The sequence below is a fragment of the Papio anubis genome, chromosome 3 (assembly GCF_008728515.1).
Source record: "Papio anubis isolate 15944 chromosome 3, Panubis1.0, whole genome shotgun sequence".
Lineage (NCBI taxonomy): Eukaryota > Metazoa > Chordata > Mammalia > Primates > Cercopithecidae > Papio > Papio anubis.
The window spans coordinates 96,124,444-96,144,362 of NC_044978.1; the positions used below are offsets into that span (position 1 = coordinate 96,124,444).

A 19,919-nucleotide genomic window follows, 5' to 3' on the forward strand; every position below is an offset into this window, starting at 1 on the left:
GGCATTTAAATTCAGGTACACATGGCCATGAACAGCAAAGGTGCCCTACAGCATGGAGGAGTGATTTATTTTTACAGTGTGCTTCTTATGCAATACTAGAAATTGAATTGATTTGCCCAGGAAGAAAGACATTTTTTCTACATTCAAAGCTGAGATCATTATATATACAACTGTGCACCAAGCTAATGTAACAAAATCAGCAACAAAAAAATATAGTCACCACTCACAGGTACATTACTTTGTAGTGTTGAAGAGAAAGACATGGTTGAAAAATACTTTTTCTTAAGTGGACATGAATTAAAATTGCCCTGTTTCTTTTTAAGCTGAAGAGATTTATACATGATAGGTTTGAGTTCAAAACAGCTAGACAAGGACAATCTTATATCTTAAAGTGAAAGGTGTTAATTTGTTAAAAAGTTATACTATTTATAAATTTATACGTATTAGGTAAGCAACCACTGTGAACTCCAGAAAAAGTTGCTTAGGAAACTGGCAACAATTAGGCAAAATGTAAATTTCAAAAGGGACATAGTCAAGCTGAAGTATGAGGAAGCAGTTAGAAATAATGGGTGTGTATATTTGTGTGTCAGCTAGTGAAAGACAGGAAGAAGGCAGCAGAAAAAGCAAAGTATTATAGAAAGGAAATGAAGAGTTCATTTACACATAAAAGAAAGAGGGTGGGAAAACTGAAGGAAAAAAGCAACAGAGGCGACTTCAGGTAAGGACAAGATCTGGAAAGTAATATTGCTTCTAAGACATACCTTTGTATACTAAGTGGTTTTCAAATGGGTGGATTATCTGGATCAAGCCAGGTAGGGATTTAAGACCTGAACCTTTGAGGCTCCACCCATCCTGCCATCAAGGCTGCCCAGTGGCCAGCCCTCATCCTTTCACCTCCGGCTTTGGCCTCCTGCCATGGTGACAGTGTGCACTTTCCGCTAGGACACCAGGGAAGCACGACTGGAGAGAAGCCTTTTGCAATGCACAGAGGGGAGGGCATTCAAAACTGGGAATATACAACTTTCTAACTTTGAGTTCTAGGAGTCCAGAGAGATTACATAAACACTGACCGTGTCCCATTCTCAAGTCATATTTAAATTCATCACGTTTGCATGACTAAATAGAAAACAGTTAATATATAACCATTAAATAACAGCAAACAATTTACAGAATTTTTATTGTAAACAGAAGTTCATAACTAGTTATTACAAACTGAATCAACTGAAACACAAGTTAGCAATGTGAAACACATTTATAGGCTTATTTTTGTATGGCATAATTGGTAATTTTTGCCCCCTCAATACTTTTAAGAAGACTGCTAAAATTTTCAGCATTTCAATGATCTCTTCTTTGTCAAGTTTAGCTCCATGACATTCTCATTACCTTAAAAAAAAAACTCATTCAAATATAGGTAGAACTTCTACCTTTCATCATCAAAACTATCACACAAAATTTATTTTTTCACAATGCAAAAAGAAGACAAATGTATATTTTAAAACATTATCAGCAGACCCTGTTTTATGTTGTTTTTACATTTTTTCCATCTGCCCATTATTCTCTAAGAAATCTTGCACTAATTTCATTTGCCCTCCTTGTCATTGCAGACCGCCTCTAGAATACTGTGGTAATTGAAACTAGCATGTACCTGCGCCCCCTCCCAGGGTCCTATCTTTGTCACCCACCTCCCCCACGGCTACTGCTTGTCATATCTGTGCTCAGTGCAGGGATGAGTGTACAGCTGGAAGAGGCAAAGTCAGCATTTCAGTTTACAGAAAAATACCATCTGGTGGACAGAATGAGTTGCTGAAGATTTACTGTGAATAAAAATAAGCCGGCTGGGCACGGTGGCTCATGCCTGTAATCCCAGCACTTTGGGAGGCCAAGGTGGGTGGATCAAGAGGTCAAGAGATCGAGATCATTCTGGCCAACATGGTGAAACCCCATCTCTACTAAAAATACAAAAATTAGCCAGGCGTTGTGGCACATGCCTGTAGTCCCAGGTACTCGGGAGGCTGAGGCAGGAGAATCGCTTGAACCCGGGAGGCAGAGGTTGCAGGGAGCCGAGATTATAGCACTCCAGCCTGGCAACAGAGCGAGACTCTGTCTCAAAAAAATAAATAAATAAATAAATAATAAAAAAGCCATAAGTAAAACTGAGAGTTTGCCCCTGTTCTGCTTTCTAATAGATTTTCCAAGTCTACATTTCAGAGAAACAGCCAGGACTACTGTAAAGTATCCTAAAACGCTATGCCTGTTAACCATCATTTGTATAAAAACATCAAAATAGCCTCTCATGTCAAAAGCACTTCATGGAGATGTATCAAAAACACAAATATTTCCCAAAAAAGAGTAAAAATAGATTATTTCATGAATTACATTTAATAAATAATATTTTGTAATATAGCGTTTTCTGGGTTTTATAAAAATATTTACTTAAACTTTTAAAAGAAATCTAAATAGAGCAGACAAGTAATGAATATGCAATTTACAGAACATCTGAATGAAAATTTCGGCAACTTTTTTCTAAATTCAGATATTAAATGATATTGAATATATTCAAATGAGTTCAAATATCACTACAATGACACTCAAGAGGTTATAAATCTCATTCTTTTCATTTAAAAACTGCACTCAATGTTAGGTAGTAAGTCAATCCAATTTCAGTACAATTTAATGACTTCATAATCTCTAAGGTATTTGATTTTTCTACCAGAGAGAAATGTGACAATATCGAATACAAATTGTTTTTTGTATTGGTTTTCTTATGTACACAATTCAAAGTGACCCCGATAGAATGCTGTTACACTTGACTGCAGGGTTGTGCCCATGCCACATCTCTACTGCCTATTTTACAGTAAACTCCTTTGGGGGCCCTGTCCCTGATCCTGTGGGAGTCTTAATAATACCAGAGAGTTCTTTTCCAATCAAATATATTAAAAATCAACTAGCTTGAGGGTTATAAATAATTACAATGAGATAGTAATATTAGGAGCAGAGATAAATTATTATCCTTATCTAAAAATTATGTGTATTATTTCCTGTATTAGCACTCTTTAATCCAGTGCTTCTGGACTTATTTTCAAGGCATGGTGTACTTACCAGGCCATGCCTGGCCCAAATAACTTGTTTGGGTCTATGGCCTCCCCACTTTCCACTGTGTTGCCCCGAGTGCTGAGGGTATAAACATCTTGGCAACTCTGTTATGTATTGTTAACTCCAGTGTGCCAAGGTCCATTGTTGGGAAACTGAGATAATTCACAAGTAGGTAAATTTGACCTCTGCATCGTATAATATTTTGGAATTGGCCCAACATAGTTTAAAATCGGACAGTGATTGGTCCTTTCTGGGTCTGACATGAGGTTTATTTTCTTTTTAAGTAGAGTAAGCATACCTGTTTTGTTTGACTCTCATCTTCTTATGTAAGTTTAAATTAACCTTTGTTCATCTTTCTAGAGTTTTAAATAATTAAAAAGTCAGTGCAGACAGTGAAAACAACATGGCATTTGGAATCAAGTACATCCAGGTTTGAATCACGCCTGAATTCCAATCCCATCTCTGCTACTTACTATGTGATGTTGGCCAAGTTTCTTCACTTCTCTGAGCTTCAGTTTCTTAATGGGTAAAACCTGGATAATACCACCTACTTGCAGGGTTGTGGTAGGAATTGGGGATATAAACATGCAACGCCTAGGACAATCAATGCCTAGGATGTAGAAGATGCTCAATAAAAATAGTTATCATTATTATTTAAAAGTTAAAGCTCAGATGGTATTTTAATTTCTACCACATTGTGAACAATTGATAGTTATCATTATTTCAAATAAACATTATTTTACAAAATATTTTCTTCCTAGTGCAAAACTAAGGAACCATTGTTTCTATCTCACATATGTAAAGTTCTTTAATGACTTCACTTACATGTGAGAATATGGCTCAGGCTTAATGCACTAGAAATCGGCATCTTTCCTTTTAGAAGCCAAAAGGCAGAGCATGAAACATTGATTTAAATATCCTAAGTGGATCTATCCCCATTAGAGTTACCAAAGTATACTTACAGTGAGTCTAAACAGCTGCTTCAGCCTTTTAATCTTTAGAAAAGGAATAGTGGACTTTTAAAAACACTTCTTTAAACATGAATTTTCATTTGCTTCTCATAATTATTTTAGGGAATAATAAATATGAAGATCAGCGTAAATTAATAAAATGTATTAGAATTTAGGCTCTCTGAGAAGATTTTAACTATGTAGATCATAAAACAGATACAGCAATGCTATGCCATTAAAATAATTATGAGTTATTACAAACTCTGTAAAAATAATGATTTGCATGCATAAAAAAGTCAAGTCAAGATATAAACAAGTTGGTGACCTCTGGGGTTCTTCTAATGAGTGTTTCCACAAGGGTTGTCTGAGATTTGGCAGCCCATGTTCTGGCTGGTTACTTGCACCTTGAAGAGTGTCCCATCAGCACACACGCAGAGCTTGTATCGCACCCACTCACCACTACCCAACTGGTCTCCACTGGAGGAACTGGGTAGGCGGGTGGTGCTGACCATCACAGATCCATTTAGGATGATACTGTTTTCCTATTAGGAAAATACTAATATGATTTATTTACCTCCATGAGTGGGTACAGAACAAAGTCAGTAAACAAAACTTACTGAAATATCAATGAGAAAAGAAGGCAGTAAGAAAGAGTAAAGACACAAACAAAAAAAGAGCAACAACAAAAAACAAACTCAATATCAGGATTCAACAAGTGACTTCTTCGCTTCATATATCCATAATGTATGTAAATAAATCTGCAACATAATTTCTCTATTATTAGTTAAAATTACATCAAAATTCCTAGGTGCATAATAAAACTGATGTGGATAAAGTGTCAGATCATTTTCAGTTTTAAGTCCTAAGAGAACTATAACAAAGTTACTGATTGATAAGTTTGTGATCATGAGTACGAAAAGACTTTTCCTCCGTAAGGGAATTAATTTTAATTTCCAATGTTTTTGCAACACTGCAAATGAAGATTCAAACCATGTAATTTGAAGACCAGGCACTTCCAGTCTGGAGGTTCTTCACGCCCACTGTTCCAGAAACATTATTTTATTGTGGCTCCTTAAAATCCTTCTTGTTAGGGACTCTTAGGCCTCTCTTGCTTTCTCCCTTTCCTCCTTTCTTCTTTTCATTCACTCAACAAATAATTACTGAGTGCCTGCTCCTGCTACATGCCAGACACTATTCTAGGTGCTGGCGAATACAACAGTAAGTAAAATAGGCAAAGCCCAAGTTCTTATTGAGTTGATGTTTAATGAGGTAGGGGGAGACAATAAAAAAAATGAATAGTAAAACACATAAGACATCAGGTGGGATAAATCCTATGAGGAGAAATAAAGCAGGATAAGTAGAGAGAGAGTGAGCAGGTGGGGACTGAGTTTTACATAGGACTACCTGTGGTTTGATAAGGTCACATTCCAACAGAAACTAGAGGAAGTGAGGGAGGAAGCTGTCTAGGTAACTGGGGAAGGGTACTCCAAGCAGAAGTAACAGTGCCTGCAAAGGCCCCGACGTGAAGATGTGGCTGGATTCCAGGGACAGCTATGAGGTCAGTGTGAAAGAAGCACGGAGAGTGAGGGGGAACAACTGGTAGGAGATGAGTCAAAGAAATACCTGAGGATCAGACATGTAAGCAGGGAATAGACTTTAGATTTTATTCCAGATTACACGGGAAGCTTTGGAGGATTCTAAATACAGAAATGACTTGATCTTTTTAAAATGGCCACTCTGGCTGTTGGGTAGAAAACAGACTGTGGGAGTGAATATTTGGAAGTAAGATCAGCTAGGAGGCTGTTCCAACCATCCAGGCAGGAAATGACAGCAGTTTACACCAGGGTGGTGATGGCGAGAGGTGGTGAGAAATAGCCAGACTCTGTATCTTCTGAAGGTGGAGCCAGAAGGCTTGCTATGGACTGATGGGTGTCATTTAATGGTACAGGAATACTGAAAGAAATGCATGCTTGTGGGTAATGGAGAATCTAAATTTTCAACTATTAAATTTGAGATGCCTATCAGATATCGAAATGGAGAATGTAAGTAGGCAGCGAGATATGTGACTCTGAGTTCAACGGAGAGGTTAAAGCACAATTCCAAATTTGGGAGGCATCAGCTTACAGAGGGTATTTAAAGCAAAGAAAGAAAATTGGTTATAAACAATGGAGATGGCTAATTGATTATGCAGTGGTAGCATATGGAATAGACAGCAATTCTTAAGTGACTAGTTTTCCAATTTGTTCCAATGCTGCCATCTTGTGGTCATTTAATTTTACTTTCTGTAAATTTTTTTTTTTTTTTTTTTTTTGAGACGGAGTTTTGCTCTTTTGCCCAGGCTGGAGTACAATGGTGCAATCTCCACTCACTGCAATCTCTGCCTTCCGGTTTCAAGCGATTCTCCTGCCTCAGCCTCCTGAGTAGCTGGGACTACAGGCACCCGCCACCACGCCCGGGTAATTTTTGTATTTTTAGTAGAGATGGGGTTTTGCCATGTTGGCCAGGCTGGTCTCGAATTCCTGATCTCGTGATCCACCTGACCCGGCCTCCTAAATCCCTAAAGTGCTGGGATTACAGGTGTAAGCCATCGTGCCCAGACTAAATTGTTTCTTAAACAGCTTTTTCAAAAAAGCAGTTTAATTGATAAAATTATTTGTAATGATTGGCTTATACACTTTAACCACTGATATTAACAAAGTTATAAAGCTAATTATCTTCTTAATACTAGGTTCTTTTCCTTTAACAGTGAAGAAACTGATATGTGTATATGTATATTTCAAAGTATTTAAATACTTGTCATATTAACTACAAGGTAGAATGGGACAAGAAGTGGCAGGTAGAAAAAAAAAAGGTGTGGTAAGTTGCTAAAGGTCTCTATACAAATATCTTGCTTCTGTGACTTTCTACTGCTGAGAATAGCAGTCGTACTGTGGCTATTCTCCAACAGTGTTCTTAGAAGAATGGCTTCTTACACCACAATATACGTAAAAATTAACTTGGTAGGTAACTGAGTTTCTGGCAATAATTACATTTTATGTTCATCTTTACTATTTAGAGATGGGATTATGTGTTGTTGGGGGGAAAACTGCTTACGAAAGTAAAACAGCTACTTTTAAACAGTGTTTTTCCCAAGAACTATGAAATTGAAATTTTTTTAATAAGGAAGAATGATAAGTCCCTATGTTTAAGTTCCCTTTTGTCATGTAATGCTTGGTAAGACAAATTTAATTCGCTTTAGTTAAATAATATAGTGTAGGTACCCAAAGCCATTTTGAATAAGTATACTTTGACCAGAATTGTGAGCCATTAAAAGTTTTTGGACTTACAGCACATGAAATACCATAACTGTAGAAGTTCAGATATAATCTGTTAAACACAAAGAAAATTCACTTTCAACAGCCACAATAAAGACAAAAACCTTTTTCCTTTACAATTAATAATAGATTAAAATACATTTTTAATAAATATGTCTAAATAAAATAATTTTATACATTTGCTAATTGTTTTTTTTTCACATCACTGGATATGAAACTCAGGAAGGGATCTGAAAAATCTTTAATTAAAAACAATAACTCCAAGGCATGAATATTTACTTTGATCTTCCAGAATTCTCTTTTAGAAGGTTTTTGGGTTTTTTTTTTTTTTTTTTTTTTTTTTGCCTTCTAAAACAATACAAGCAATCATTATACAAGAAAAAAAAATACAGGCTACTAGAAATAAAAATAAAACAAATAATCTGTTATCTTGCTATCCATAACTAAATATTGTTGACATTTTGGCATACCCTGCCAGGTTTTTATAAACATACATATGTTTTGAAGAATGAAAATGTATTTCACGAACTGTTTTGTAACTTTCTTTTACTTCACAACCCACTTTGAACATATTTCCATGTCAAAAAATAGACAATTATATCATTTTCAATAATTGTGTACTATTCCACATATGGATTTATGTATCCAAGAACCTAATAATTCTCTTAAGCTCTTAAAAGAATACTCACCGCCTTTAACTCCATATTACCACCCATGTGAAATTCAATGGTTTTGCCCATAATGAATACTCCTTCATTTCCACGCACAATAGCACGCCCATCAACTTTTATATTTAAATCACTGGTAGCATTGCTGGTAATCTGAAAATTTAAAAAACAAGTACTAAAAAAAGTTTCTAAATTAATGTGAGAATTGTTATCAGAGGTAGAGAAACAGAAGTTTCAGTCATGAGACATGAAAGATGTTTCTATTAATGTTTTAGAGATGTGGAAACTGAGATAAAGATGACTTGATAATGATCACACAAGCTAGTTATTGACAAATCTAGAATTAATCCTTTCCAGTGTTCTGGAATATATTCCTTTATACTACTTTAAAATAGTACAACTCTCCATCCACTTTATAACTGTAGAGAGTAACTCTCTCCCATTAGTAAAGCAAAGCCAATAAATCATACCCTTTCAGTAGATGCTTTTTGAACATTTAAACTTTTCACTCCGCTTGGCAAGTGAAACTCATGAGTTTCATAGTCTGTGCTGAATAAGATATTTTGAGTCCTCGGGTCAAAAAACTGCATGCCGATGTCACTTGTAATAGAAGTTTTGTTGTTTTCTACACTGAGCTTTGTTGTCCCTTGCTGAAAAACAATCTTAAAAAAAAAAAACCAGTTAATTGTGAATATATTTTCAAAGAAGACTGCAAACAAAATTCCTGAACAATATATTTAAAAAATTACAAAAATTACAGAAATTTAAAAACCACAATAATAGGCTAACTTCAAATACTTTTAACTGTGTCTGTCTGTCCTCCCTCCATCCACTTGGAAGAAGAGTTCTTTAGAATGAAGGCTTATACGTTTATTTGCTTATTAGCGATGCAAAAATACATGAGTCATGGAGGAACATGGCCCAAGGCCTAAGATAGGCAGGGGTGGTGGTAAGAATACCTCCTTGAGGTTTTATTCAGTTGAAAACTATGTTTTCAACTCTTGGCATGGGATGCCACTGACTAGATTGGCATATTCTCTTCCAGAGCCCCCAAAACTACAGAGTATTCTCACTGGGGAAAGTGCTTTCTTAATGGCTTCCTCATATGGAGAAGCAAATAGTAACCTACGTATTCTCATACTAATTACATCTGTCATAGAAAATGCTACCATTGAACAAAATATCAAATATTAAGAAATCATCTAACAGATTATAAAAGCAATAGTATTATTAAATATTAATATTTATGGATGTTTTAAACTGTATTCACTATATTCATACATTGATAGATATATTATAAATACACTAATTTTTCCAAGGGAAAATATCTCTTTCCAATAATCAATCTAGGTTTTTGCAAAGTATTTTTCTCTAATGCCCCTCTCCTGTTTGCATTTCTTTCAGTTAATGTGGCAACTTACAGGCTGGTTGTTGCCAGTGATGACCAAATTTTCATTTCGCCTTCCTCCTACTGTGCTTTTATAAAGAGGATGGATCACTCCCATGTCAGATACTTGCTTAAATCGAAGCAGGCCACTTTCATGAAACTCCATACTATCACAGCCATTTGGTCCAATGCGAATCACAGCCCAAATAACAAGTGTTATCTGAAAAAGAACACAAGTCCACTGTTGGTAGGCTGCATACATTTAATGTAATTGGAAAACAAATAGAAAATATTATCGCCAAAACGTTAAAGACCTCCTAAAATGTTTAATCAGTGAGGTAAATATATCAATTAGTTTTCCACTTATAAACAAAACCAATTTTATTTTTATTAAGGTATTACATGCAAATAGCTAAAAGTCAAAATGTGCTAAAGGTCTATAATTTAAAAAGAATAGTTTCTTATTTTTTCTACCCTCTCCATATCTCATTCCCAAGAACAACCACTTTCAACAAATTTAGCTATTTCATCCAGAATTTATCTCCTTAGTTCTAAATATATATATTTCTTCTAAATATATGTTAGTTTTTCAATTATCATAATTTAGGTTTTATCTACTCATTTTCTATTTTAGCAGATGAGAAATTTAGCTCATTTATATCTCTTTTCTTTTCCAGCTCCAATCTCAAGTTTTAATTAAATCCAAGGTCATTATTTTCAGTATTACAACCATGTAAATATTGTTCATTACCAAACCAAATACTGTCCTATAATGGCAGTTTCTTTCCTGTACCTTGTCTCTCAGAGTTTAATACTTCGTTTTCCTTAGTTTCTTTAAAAATCTAATTAATCTCAAATCCTCCAATATTTCTGTAAAATCTCTCAATACAATATTCTGTAGGTCTGAGCCTCTCAGATAATGTATTAGGTCTATTTTTCTCTCTCGGGAAATCTTTCTGGAACCTTTATCTTTCTGGTTTGGTCTGTGTGGGCTGGACTGGTCTGTATGGGCCCCCTGCACAGCTGTAATCATAAACTTTCCCTTACTTTCATGCTGAACTTCCTTTTGTTCTTCTCCTGTGACAGACACCCAGTTTCCTATATCCTCGTCTTTCTTTTGGTAGAGCACATCCTCCAGTGGCTTCTCAGCAATGAATGTATGAGAAGTAAAAATTTTTGGAAAGTGTGCATGGCAAAAATATGTCTTCATAATTCTACACATTTGCTTGCTACACTGGCTAAGTCTACAGTTCTAGACGGAAAATTATTTTCTTCCTGAATTTTGAAAGTCATAGATTTATTGCCTTCCAGGTCCCAATGCTGCTTTTGGGAGGTCCTATTCCATTCTGATTTTGTATTCTTTATAGATAACCTGTTTTTTTTCCTCCTCTGGAAGATATTAGGATCTTTTCTTTATTACTGGTTTTCTTAAATTTCATAATGGCCTTGTGTCTTTTTATGCATTACACTGGACCCAGATGGTAGTTTTCAATCTGTTCTAGGAAATTTTCTTGATTTATGTATTTGAGCATTTTCCCCCCAGTGTTTTCTGTGCTCTTTCTGAAACACCCATTAATAGCATGTTAGAGCTCTGGAGTTGATTCCTTAATTTTGTTGAAATTTCTGGAAGAGTTTTTTTTTATCCTCTAATATCTTCTGTCTGTCTGTCTGTCTGTCTATTTATCTATCTGACTACTTATCCATCTTCCCACCCACCCATTTATCTCTGTGTGTGTGTGCATGTGTGTGTGTGCGCATACACATTTCTATGAGTTATTAATTGTTCCTTTTGATTTTTGATTGTTTTGTTTTGTTTTTTGGTAGAGACAGGGTCTCACTTTATCAGGCATGAGCCACTATGCCTGCCTTGGTCCTTTAAAAAGGCATGTTATTCTTGTTTCATTGATGCAGTATATTCTTATTTATCTGAAAATACTGAATTCAGGTTTGGTTTTTTGGTGTTTTTTTTTTTTTTTTTGGTAGTTTTTGTGGCATTTTCTCTATTCCATGAGTTTCTACTTTTCCCATGGTTTAGGTGTTTTCATCTCTATCATTTTTCAATTCTTCCCACTTTCCTCAAAAGTCTATTGATCCCCGGCTCAGTATTCATACTTAGTGATGAATTCATAGAAAAAGGGGTGGGGCTTGTGACTGACAGGTGTCATAAGAGGGATATCAGGTGGCTTTTTCACTGGGACTTGCCAAATGACAGTATCTTCAGATCTTTTTCCTACATGCATCAGGAATCCCAGAGAAGGTTCTTCTGTCTCTTGCCTGGCTGCCAGGGAGCTGAAGGTGGAGGATGAGAATAGAATGTGGGAAAGGAAGTCGCAGGACCGAGACTTCCCTGTTTCGGTATGGAAACCCAACCCCTACCCTCCAGTATCCTCAGGCAGAAAGAATCCTCTCTGGTCCAGTGTGTCCAGAGACATAGTAGTTTTGTGTGACATTAGGAGGGGTAGCTGTCTAACTGCTGGCTGGAAGGGAGAGGAGGCCTAGGGATCTCACAGCTTCTTATACAGATTTTTCAAATGACTTCTCTGTTTTCAGTTCTTGCCTCACTTCTGCTTTTCAAGGTACTGGAACTTCTAATTCCCAGGGCTTTTTAGGGTTTTACAAGGTACTTCCACCAACATCCCTTCCCCAACAAGCAGATTCTCCTCTCTGATAAGTTATCTGCCATTGTTCCTCCTACTTTGTATCTTCATATATTATGGTTTAGGATTTCAGTTGCTTCCCACTTTCTTCAAAGATATTTCTGTTTCTTGACATTGTTACTTTGGAATGAGCTTTTTAGAGAAAAAGATAAAAATGTCTTTATGCTGCCATCTTGACCAGAAGTCTCCGATAAATTTATAAAATGAAATCCATTCAGAATTTGTGCTCCTAGTAAAAATGTACATATCTAATATGAAATTTATGTAGGAAGAGGTCTTTCTGATTTGAGTGAAGAATTAGACAGAAGTACTTTGGACATACATAAATACAAAAAGACTGCCTTGCATGCATTAGAAGTAGAAAATAACACAAAAAGAATCACTTTAAGACTGCTGCAGACTACGTTCATGATCTGAAAATATCTGTACAAGCACATGTCAGAGAGTTTCAAATTTAACCCCCAGATAGTGACAACTTCCGATTAAAAGGATTTCTTCATTAAAAAAGCAAACATCTTTGGAAAAGGCATCCTATCAGGTCCTCAGCACTTCAGTGCAAATCCGTCTACCAGATCCTTGCATCCTTTGACAACAGGGACTTAGGACTATAAAATATAACCTTTTACTGCCATCAAAGGGTTTAAAATTTTAAAATCCAGCTGAGGAGGCAACATTAAATGTAGGAAAAGTTAAATGAAAACAGAAAGGACTATATTTTTAAGGACATGTGAAAGCAATAAAATCATCTTGGCAAAGTTCTCTTCTATTGAGTTGATCCTATCCTTATTAAAAGCCTCATGCTCTAACGACTGAGCTAGCTGGGAGCTACACAATTCTACCCTTGCTAAAAGTTAAGTCCATTAAAGGGATAAACTCATGCACATTTTTTTCTAAATGAAATTAATATGTGAAAATATTAGCACACTAGTTTTTTATAAAGTATTCATTAAAATTCAATAAGAGACAAGACGTATAGAAAAGGAGAAAATAAAGTCTATGATTTCACTATAAAGCAGATAAAAAATTCCCCATGGCAATTAAAAGGAGTATTCTGTACAATATACTCACAATTAAATTGATGACAGCCAGGATAAACAAGAGGATAATCACACAGATGGCTAAATTGCCCTTTCTTCCTCTCAACCCTGTTTTGTGGAGACGATCTTCATCAATCGGAATGTACCCAGCTTTAAAGTTACTGTTGTGCTCCTTATTGACATTCCTTCTCTCAACAGCCTTCTCACGCATGGACTTCTTTACAGGACCATTGGAACTTTGCTAAATATGAAATACAACATAATGGAACAGTTATACCCTCTCATTTTGTGCATTTATCTATTAGGTGCAAATTCATACCTATAGCAAGCTGAACTGGTTACTGACACATTTTCCATGAATCAACTGCAAGTCACATTGAGTCGCAGTTCCAACTAAGGGCGTAACTGTTCTTAGAGGAGAGTATAGAAGAAACTTCAAGGTCACTATCTGATAGTTTTCCTCTCTGCTTTCAACAGTCCCACTGTCAAAGTATACAGCTTGTTTCTGAGCAGAGTTGTTATACATAACCTATAGTGAGTAACTGCTTTTATTAATAATTTATTAATTTTTGTATATATAAATCTGGCCCTCCATATCCATGGGATCCATATCCATGGATTTAACCACTGTGGATCAAAAATATTTGTGGCCAGGCGCAGTGGCTCACGTCTGTAATCCCAGCACTTTGGGAGGCCGAGGCAGGTGGATCACAAGGTCAGGAGTTCAAGACCAGTCTGGCCAAGATGGTGAAACCCCATCTCTACTAAAAATACAAAAAAATTTAGCCAGGCATGGTGGCACGTGCCTGTAATCCCAGCTACTCCAGAGGCTGAGGCAGAGAACTGCTTAAACCTGGAGGGACGGAGGTTGCAGTGAGCCGAGATCGCACCACTGCACTCCAGCCTGGGCAACAGAACAAGACTCCGTCTCAAAAAAAAAAAAAAAAAAAATTGGAAAAAAGGTGAATGGTTGCATTTGCATTTGTACTGAACATATGCAGACTTTTTTCTTGTCATTATTCCCTGAACAATACAGTATAACAACTGTTTACATAGTATTTACATTGTGTTCAGTGTTGTAAGTAATCTGTAGATGGATTTAAAGTATACAGGAGGATGTGCAGAGGTTACATGCAAAAACTACACCACTTTATATAAGGGACTTGAGCATCAATGAATTTGGCTAACCTTTGGGGGTCCTGAGACCACAGATTCTGAGGGATAACGGTATACATTTTCATTTATATGAAAATAAGACTGGGAAGGCTGACACAGCTTTTTACTTATGATTTCACTGACTAGAGCTCACATTACCCTAGATCAGTAGTTTTCAAATGCAGAATGGGGAGTCCTGGGAGGGTTCCATGAACCCCTTTGGGGATCTGTATTTTCAAAATAACAATAAAACAATAACAGATATTGTTTGCTGTTTTTACTCTCCTAGGCCCATGAATGTAAAGGCTACATGACCAACGTGATGACATCATCACTCAATGGAATGTGTGCTTGTATAGCCCAGTACTTTAAACATTTCTCCGTTTTAACTTCTCCTACAGTGAATATCAATGAATATAATGCACACAAACCAAAGCTCTTTGGAATCCTCTGTTTTTTAAGATTGTAAAGAGAACCTGAGACCAAAATGATTTGAGAACCTCTAACCTAGACTATGGTTGAATGACATTTTGGGTAATAATCTTGAATATCAAGAGCACAAAAGAAGTGGGCAGAAATGGATACTGTCCTACCTATTTCTTAGAGCTCTGAGAAAATTCAGTTGTTGAATATGCGTGTATTAAGCGCTTTATGCTTAAACACTAATTCCATAGATACGAATACAAAAGAACTATAGGAAAGGGTCTTTATCCTCTATGTATTAACAGATATGATTTGTGTACATGTTAACATAAAATAGTTAACAATGCAATAAAGCCTGCTGTATGTTCAGGTGCCAAAATTAATAGTCTAGGCAATACACGCTGCAGAGTTCAAAGGGAGGAGAGACAGGATGACCTGGAGTTGTTAGGAAAATGGGGAGAAGTAGATGGGTCAGATATGGCAAGGCAGGGAAAAGAAAGTTGGAAAAGTAGGGCCAGGCCGTGAAGGTTCTTGGACAGCAGGGTACAAATTCTAATCTTTATGTTCTATTTAATTGGGAGTCACTGGAGGTTTTTGAGCACAAATTCAGAATGTTAAATGTGCAGGCATTTGTAGGAGAGGGAAAAAACAGGAGTACCAGTAAGTAGGCTGCTGGGGATGTTGTAGTAATGGAGGATTAAGGTAAGAGGACCTAAACTAAAGTGGTATGAAAAAGGACAGATTAAGAAGATACTTTAAGAGAAGACCTAACTGAATTTGTAGTCAAGTTCCAAAAAAGAACCTCAGTATGGGCTTCTGACAATCCTAATAGATGGGCAACTTAAAAGTGTTAGCCAGAGTTTGAATATAGGTCCCATGAAAGACAGAAAGGACAAAATTCATCCCTCCTGAGACGTAGTCTTTACTCTTCTCTGCCAAACCATGCACATTACTGTCTTCATCTTGATGCATTTAACATTTATTGAATAGTTACTATAAGCCAGATGCTCCAAGCTACCAAGATGAACATAATGTCCACCCTCAAGGAGCTTAATTACAGGCCAGTCAGGTAGATGGACAAGGTCACTAACAGTTCACACAGCATGGCAAGTGCTGGAGTGGAGCAATGCACACAATACAGAAAGGGTACAGAAGAGGAATGCATCTCCACCTAGTAGGCAAGGGCATCAGGGAAGGGTTCTAAGAAAAGCTGAAGGTTGAGTTGACTCTTGAAGGATGGACAGGAGCTAACCAGGCAAGAGAGCTGAGAAGGTCATTCTAGGCAGAGGAAGAAGCGTGGAGACTTCGAGAGGCAACCATCTCTGGGAGAACTAATTTTGGTCACTTTATGTGGATGGTGAGAAGGATAGGTGTAGGGAGAAGCAAGAAATACAGTAAGAGATGTGCTTAGGGGCCAGTAAGCGACATAAATACCATGACAAGAACAATGGACTTTATCCTGAAGGTAAAGGGGAACTACTGAAGAGTTAAAATAGGTTCCCTATACAATCAGATTTGCACTGTAGCAAAATCACTCCAAAAAGAGATGAACTGGAACTGAAGAGCCTAGAAATGAAGATATCAACAGCAAGTTTCTCTAAGAGTCCCAGTGAGGTACTGACTGAGGTTTGACTCTGAAGCTGAAGTCTGGGGAAAGGTGTTAAGAGGCAGAACTGTCAGGATTTGGTGATTGTTTGGATATGAGTGTGGCACAAAGAGGTCAAAGATGACTCCCAAATAGGACTGGCTATATAATTTGTGGGACCCTGGGGAAAAAGGAAATGTGGGGCTCACTGTTTAAATCTCAAGACCCGGACAGCAGAACATTAAACCAAGTGCAGGTCCTTCTCAGCTCCCTTAAACTGGCCTTGGTCCTAAGTTTCTGGCTAGGTTAAACAAGTTAATGGAGGGTTGTAGTCTTTTTAATAGTAAGTATGACAGAGTCCAGTTTTGAACATTTTTGAGTTTGAGATCACTGTGGAAAATTCAGTTAAGTTCAGGGCTGGAGACGTAATGCGTAAATTTGAAGTGGAGACTGAGAAATGGGTCAGACTGCCCCACTTATGTGTAAAGCAAAAACAGAACCAGATGGAAAAAGAATCATCTGAAACAGAAGCCGATAACTTAGGCGGGAAATGAGGAAAGCCAAGGCACAATTCAAATCCCAACAACTCCAAGAAGTTTTGTCTCCTTTCAGTTTCACTCATTCCTCTACGTTTTATTTTACTGTTACAAATCTGCAGCCTGCCTATTGTCTTTAGCTGATTTTTCTGCATCTATTTGGCTGTATGACTTTAAGCTTCTGGAAGGCAGATTTTCCGTCTTTTATCTTCAGAATGAGCCCTCCAGTGACATTTATCTAATAGGTCTCTAAAAAGTTAATTATCTAAGAAAATGGTTCCAAAGGTCAAAACTTGACTCATTTTTTTCAACAATGTTTTAGAATGAGACTTTTTCAAGAGAAACTACTATAATTGTTCAAAGGAAAAGTAAGTTAGGTAAGGGCGAAAGTGACTGAAAATTATTTGTATTATAATAAATCACCCTAGCGATTACATGTATGTATATATTAATACATATATATTTGTGCACGCACACACATATGCATGTACATGTATGCATACGGATAGCTAGATTTTGGGGGGATAAGAAGCCTTTTAAACCATTCTAAGTTACAAGTTTACAGCGCAGGTCAGGAAACCTTGGTTAAATAATTTTTAAAAGTGGACATCAGATAGTTTTAGACTGGTGACGAAATCTTCAAAAACCAAAGCGGGAGGGGAAATCTGGGATGTCTGCATATTGGAGATGGCAGAAACAAAAAGCGGCTGCAAGCTGACACCCGGGCAACAGCTGACCCGTTTCTTGGCTAGTGTCAGGGGAGCCTTCTCGCTGGGGCTGAGGTTATTTTTATCCGAATCGCTGCTGGCGGCTGAACGGGGTACGTCCCTGAAACGTCCCAGCGCAGGCTTCCAGGCTGGCTCCACAGCCTCCCAGGCTCTCTGGACGGAGTCCCCTCCTCACCCAACCCCGCCGAGGGTCAGCCAGGCCAGGCCGAGCCGAGGCCGAGGCCGCTGCTGGCTCCTTGTCCCTAGCTTGTGCCAGCATCCTCGGCGGGGGACAGCTCCTCCTGCCCCGCACCGATCGGCCCCGCCTAACCCAGACCCTGCGGCCCGCGCGCCCCGCACCCCCGGCCAGCCCTCCCGCGGGCCCAGCCGGCAGGACCCGGCCTCCTCAGCTCCTCCAGCCCCCGGCTGGGGCGGTGCTCACAGACCTGCTCGGCAGCCGCTGCCGCCGCCGCCATCTTCCCGCGCCCGCCGCCGCCGCGCTCCCTGCCGGGCCGTGCCCGCCCCTCTGCGACCGCACCCCGCGCGCCTGCGCCTGCGCCCTGGCGGTGGGACTCCGGGAACCCGCTGCTCACACCTTCTCCTCCCCAGCCCGCATCCCAGAAGATCCATATCCCGGCCCTGCGGGCTCAGGCTCCGCCGCGGCCCCTGTCCCTAGGACAGTGGCCTCGGGCGCGTTGTATCGCGCAGGGGCCAGAAGGGGCCTATGGGGATTCTGCGCCACCTCGGGCCACCTGCAGATTCCTCAGAAAAGGCACCCTCAAAAACCGACGACGCTTCTCCCCGTCCCCTTTGTTCCCCACCGCTGAAACCTGGGCACCATCCGGTGCCAAAGAGAGCTCTGACGCTCTCTTTGCTTCTCGGACCAAGGTCTCGTAGGCTAAGGTGGGAGGGGCCGATATCAAGACCACAAGTGGACGCGGACCGGCGTGGTGACTGCGTGGGCAGAAGTGAACAAGTGGTCACTTAGGCAGCTGGAGTCTTGAAGACAGAGTCATCAGGGAGGAAGTTGAATCACTTAGGGCTGCTTAACTTTGGAGGCCTGTGAAGTCTGATGTTTTTATCCTGCGATACTGGGGATGCATTTTTCATTTAGTGTTGGAGATAGTGTTACCATGTATATCCTTGGGAACCTAATTGAACGGACATTTACCGAACACTGGGAAGCCACTCAGATGTACGAGTTACTTGGGTAGATATTCATTGTTCCCTGTTGCAGATATAATCCAATAATTATTTTAGCTGAAAAAAAAATGCAGTGAAGTCAATAGCAACTGTTCCTCATGTAGCTGAATCACTTCTAATAAGCATCTTTGGGCCCTAGTACTGTCTAATTCAGTAGGAGTCAGTACCTAGCTGGTCATCAGTCTCTCTGCATTTCTTTTGTCCCAAATGCTGGAACCACTTGACTCATATTTCTAGACTCACTCCTCTCTGAGTCTGTGGGACAAATCTGCATTTTAGGCAGGAAAACTCTTAAGTTAAAGCCCAATGATGCAGGAGTCAGCAGTAAGGCTCTGTGTTAATATTCTGCCTGTGGTCGCCTTGATCAATTTGCACAACTAGGCTCTTAACTGATTCTGCGTTCCTGTCTCCTAGTCCTTAATTCCTACGCTTTGCATTTTTCTCTCTGCTGGGAAAGTTCTTCTTTCCTGGCTCGCACACTCTTATTCATCCTTCAAGAATCTATTAAACATCGTATTTTCTGTAAAGGCTTCAGAGGCTCCCACAGATTTATTCCTTAACTCTGTGCCTAGCCTTTTGTAGCACTTCAGATTGCATTCTATTTTTATCTTGTCTACCTGCTGACTTCATTCAAAAGATGGTGTGTTCTATCTGGAAGGTAGGTGTCTTACTCAGTAATTAAACAATGTCTGGCACAGTAATTAAACTTAATAAATATCTTAGAAATCTGCCCAGTATCCCAATTTCTAAGCCCTGACTTGATTTTGCCAGCCTCCCTCCCACTTAGGTGGTAAGACACCTGGTAGCCAATTTTCCTGAAACCAAATGCCCCTTTGGCTATCTGAACATCCACTTCCCTTGGATTCTTTCGTCATTGCTGATGTCCGTCTCTGACAGGACATCCCACTATTCTTAATGCCAATTTCTATTCTCTTTTAAAGAGATCCAATTTACTCACATGACCACATTTTAATGTGGGTTATTTTCAAATGTACTATTGTCAGCTTTTTTTCTCCCTGAAATAATGACATTTAAAGTCAACTATGTGCCTGGCAATGCCTCTTTTACAAATGAAGAAATCAAGGCTTGTAGAGGTTAAATGGCTGACCATATTTTCAACTACTAAGGAGCCAGTATTGAATCTAGGTTCATCTGACTAGTCTTTGCTCTTTCTGCCATACATCACAGCCTTTAATTTTGCGCT

The 19,919-nt window shown here is 38.6% G+C and overlaps 1 protein-coding gene across 2 annotated transcripts; it reads right to left on the reverse strand.

Moving 5' to 3' along the window:
* Positions 1–1,160: 1,160 nt before the first annotated feature.
* On the reverse strand, positions 1,161–18,574 carry SGCB (sarcoglycan beta). 2 transcript variants are annotated; one of them, XM_003898905.5, is made up of 6 exons: positions 17,959–18,574; positions 13,138–13,347; positions 9,447–9,632; positions 8,496–8,687; positions 8,047–8,178; positions 1,161–4,585 (listed from the first exon to the last, which is right to left on the reverse strand). In XM_003898905.5, the coding sequence occupies exons 1-6, from the start codon at positions 17,986–17,988 to the stop codon at positions 4,382–4,384; spliced, it is 954 nt and encodes a 317-aa protein (XP_003898954.1). In that variant the 5' UTR covers positions 17,989–18,574; the 3' UTR covers positions 1,161–4,381. The 2 variants fall into 2 exon arrangements, with proteins under 2 accessions (XP_003898954.1, XP_017814312.1); XM_017958823.3 differs by lacking the exon at positions 1,161–4,585 and adding an exon at positions 4,597–5,996.
* Positions 18,575–19,919: the final 1,345 nt, after the last annotated feature.

Bases quoted from the DNA above. Each gene is read 5' to 3' on its own strand.
- SGCB (XM_003898905.5), bottom strand. From the start codon at position 17,988: ATGGCGGCGGCGGCAGCGGCTGCCGAGCAG. The intron at 8,688-9,446 runs GTAAGTTGCCAC...TTTTTTTTTAAG, and splicing joins TCACTGGCAACAACCAGCCT to ATTGTTTTTCAGCAAGGGAC. The intron at 4,586-8,046 runs GTGAGTATTCTT...TTTTCCTAATAG, and splicing joins GTAATATGGAGTTAAAGGCG to GAAAACAGTATCATCCTAAA.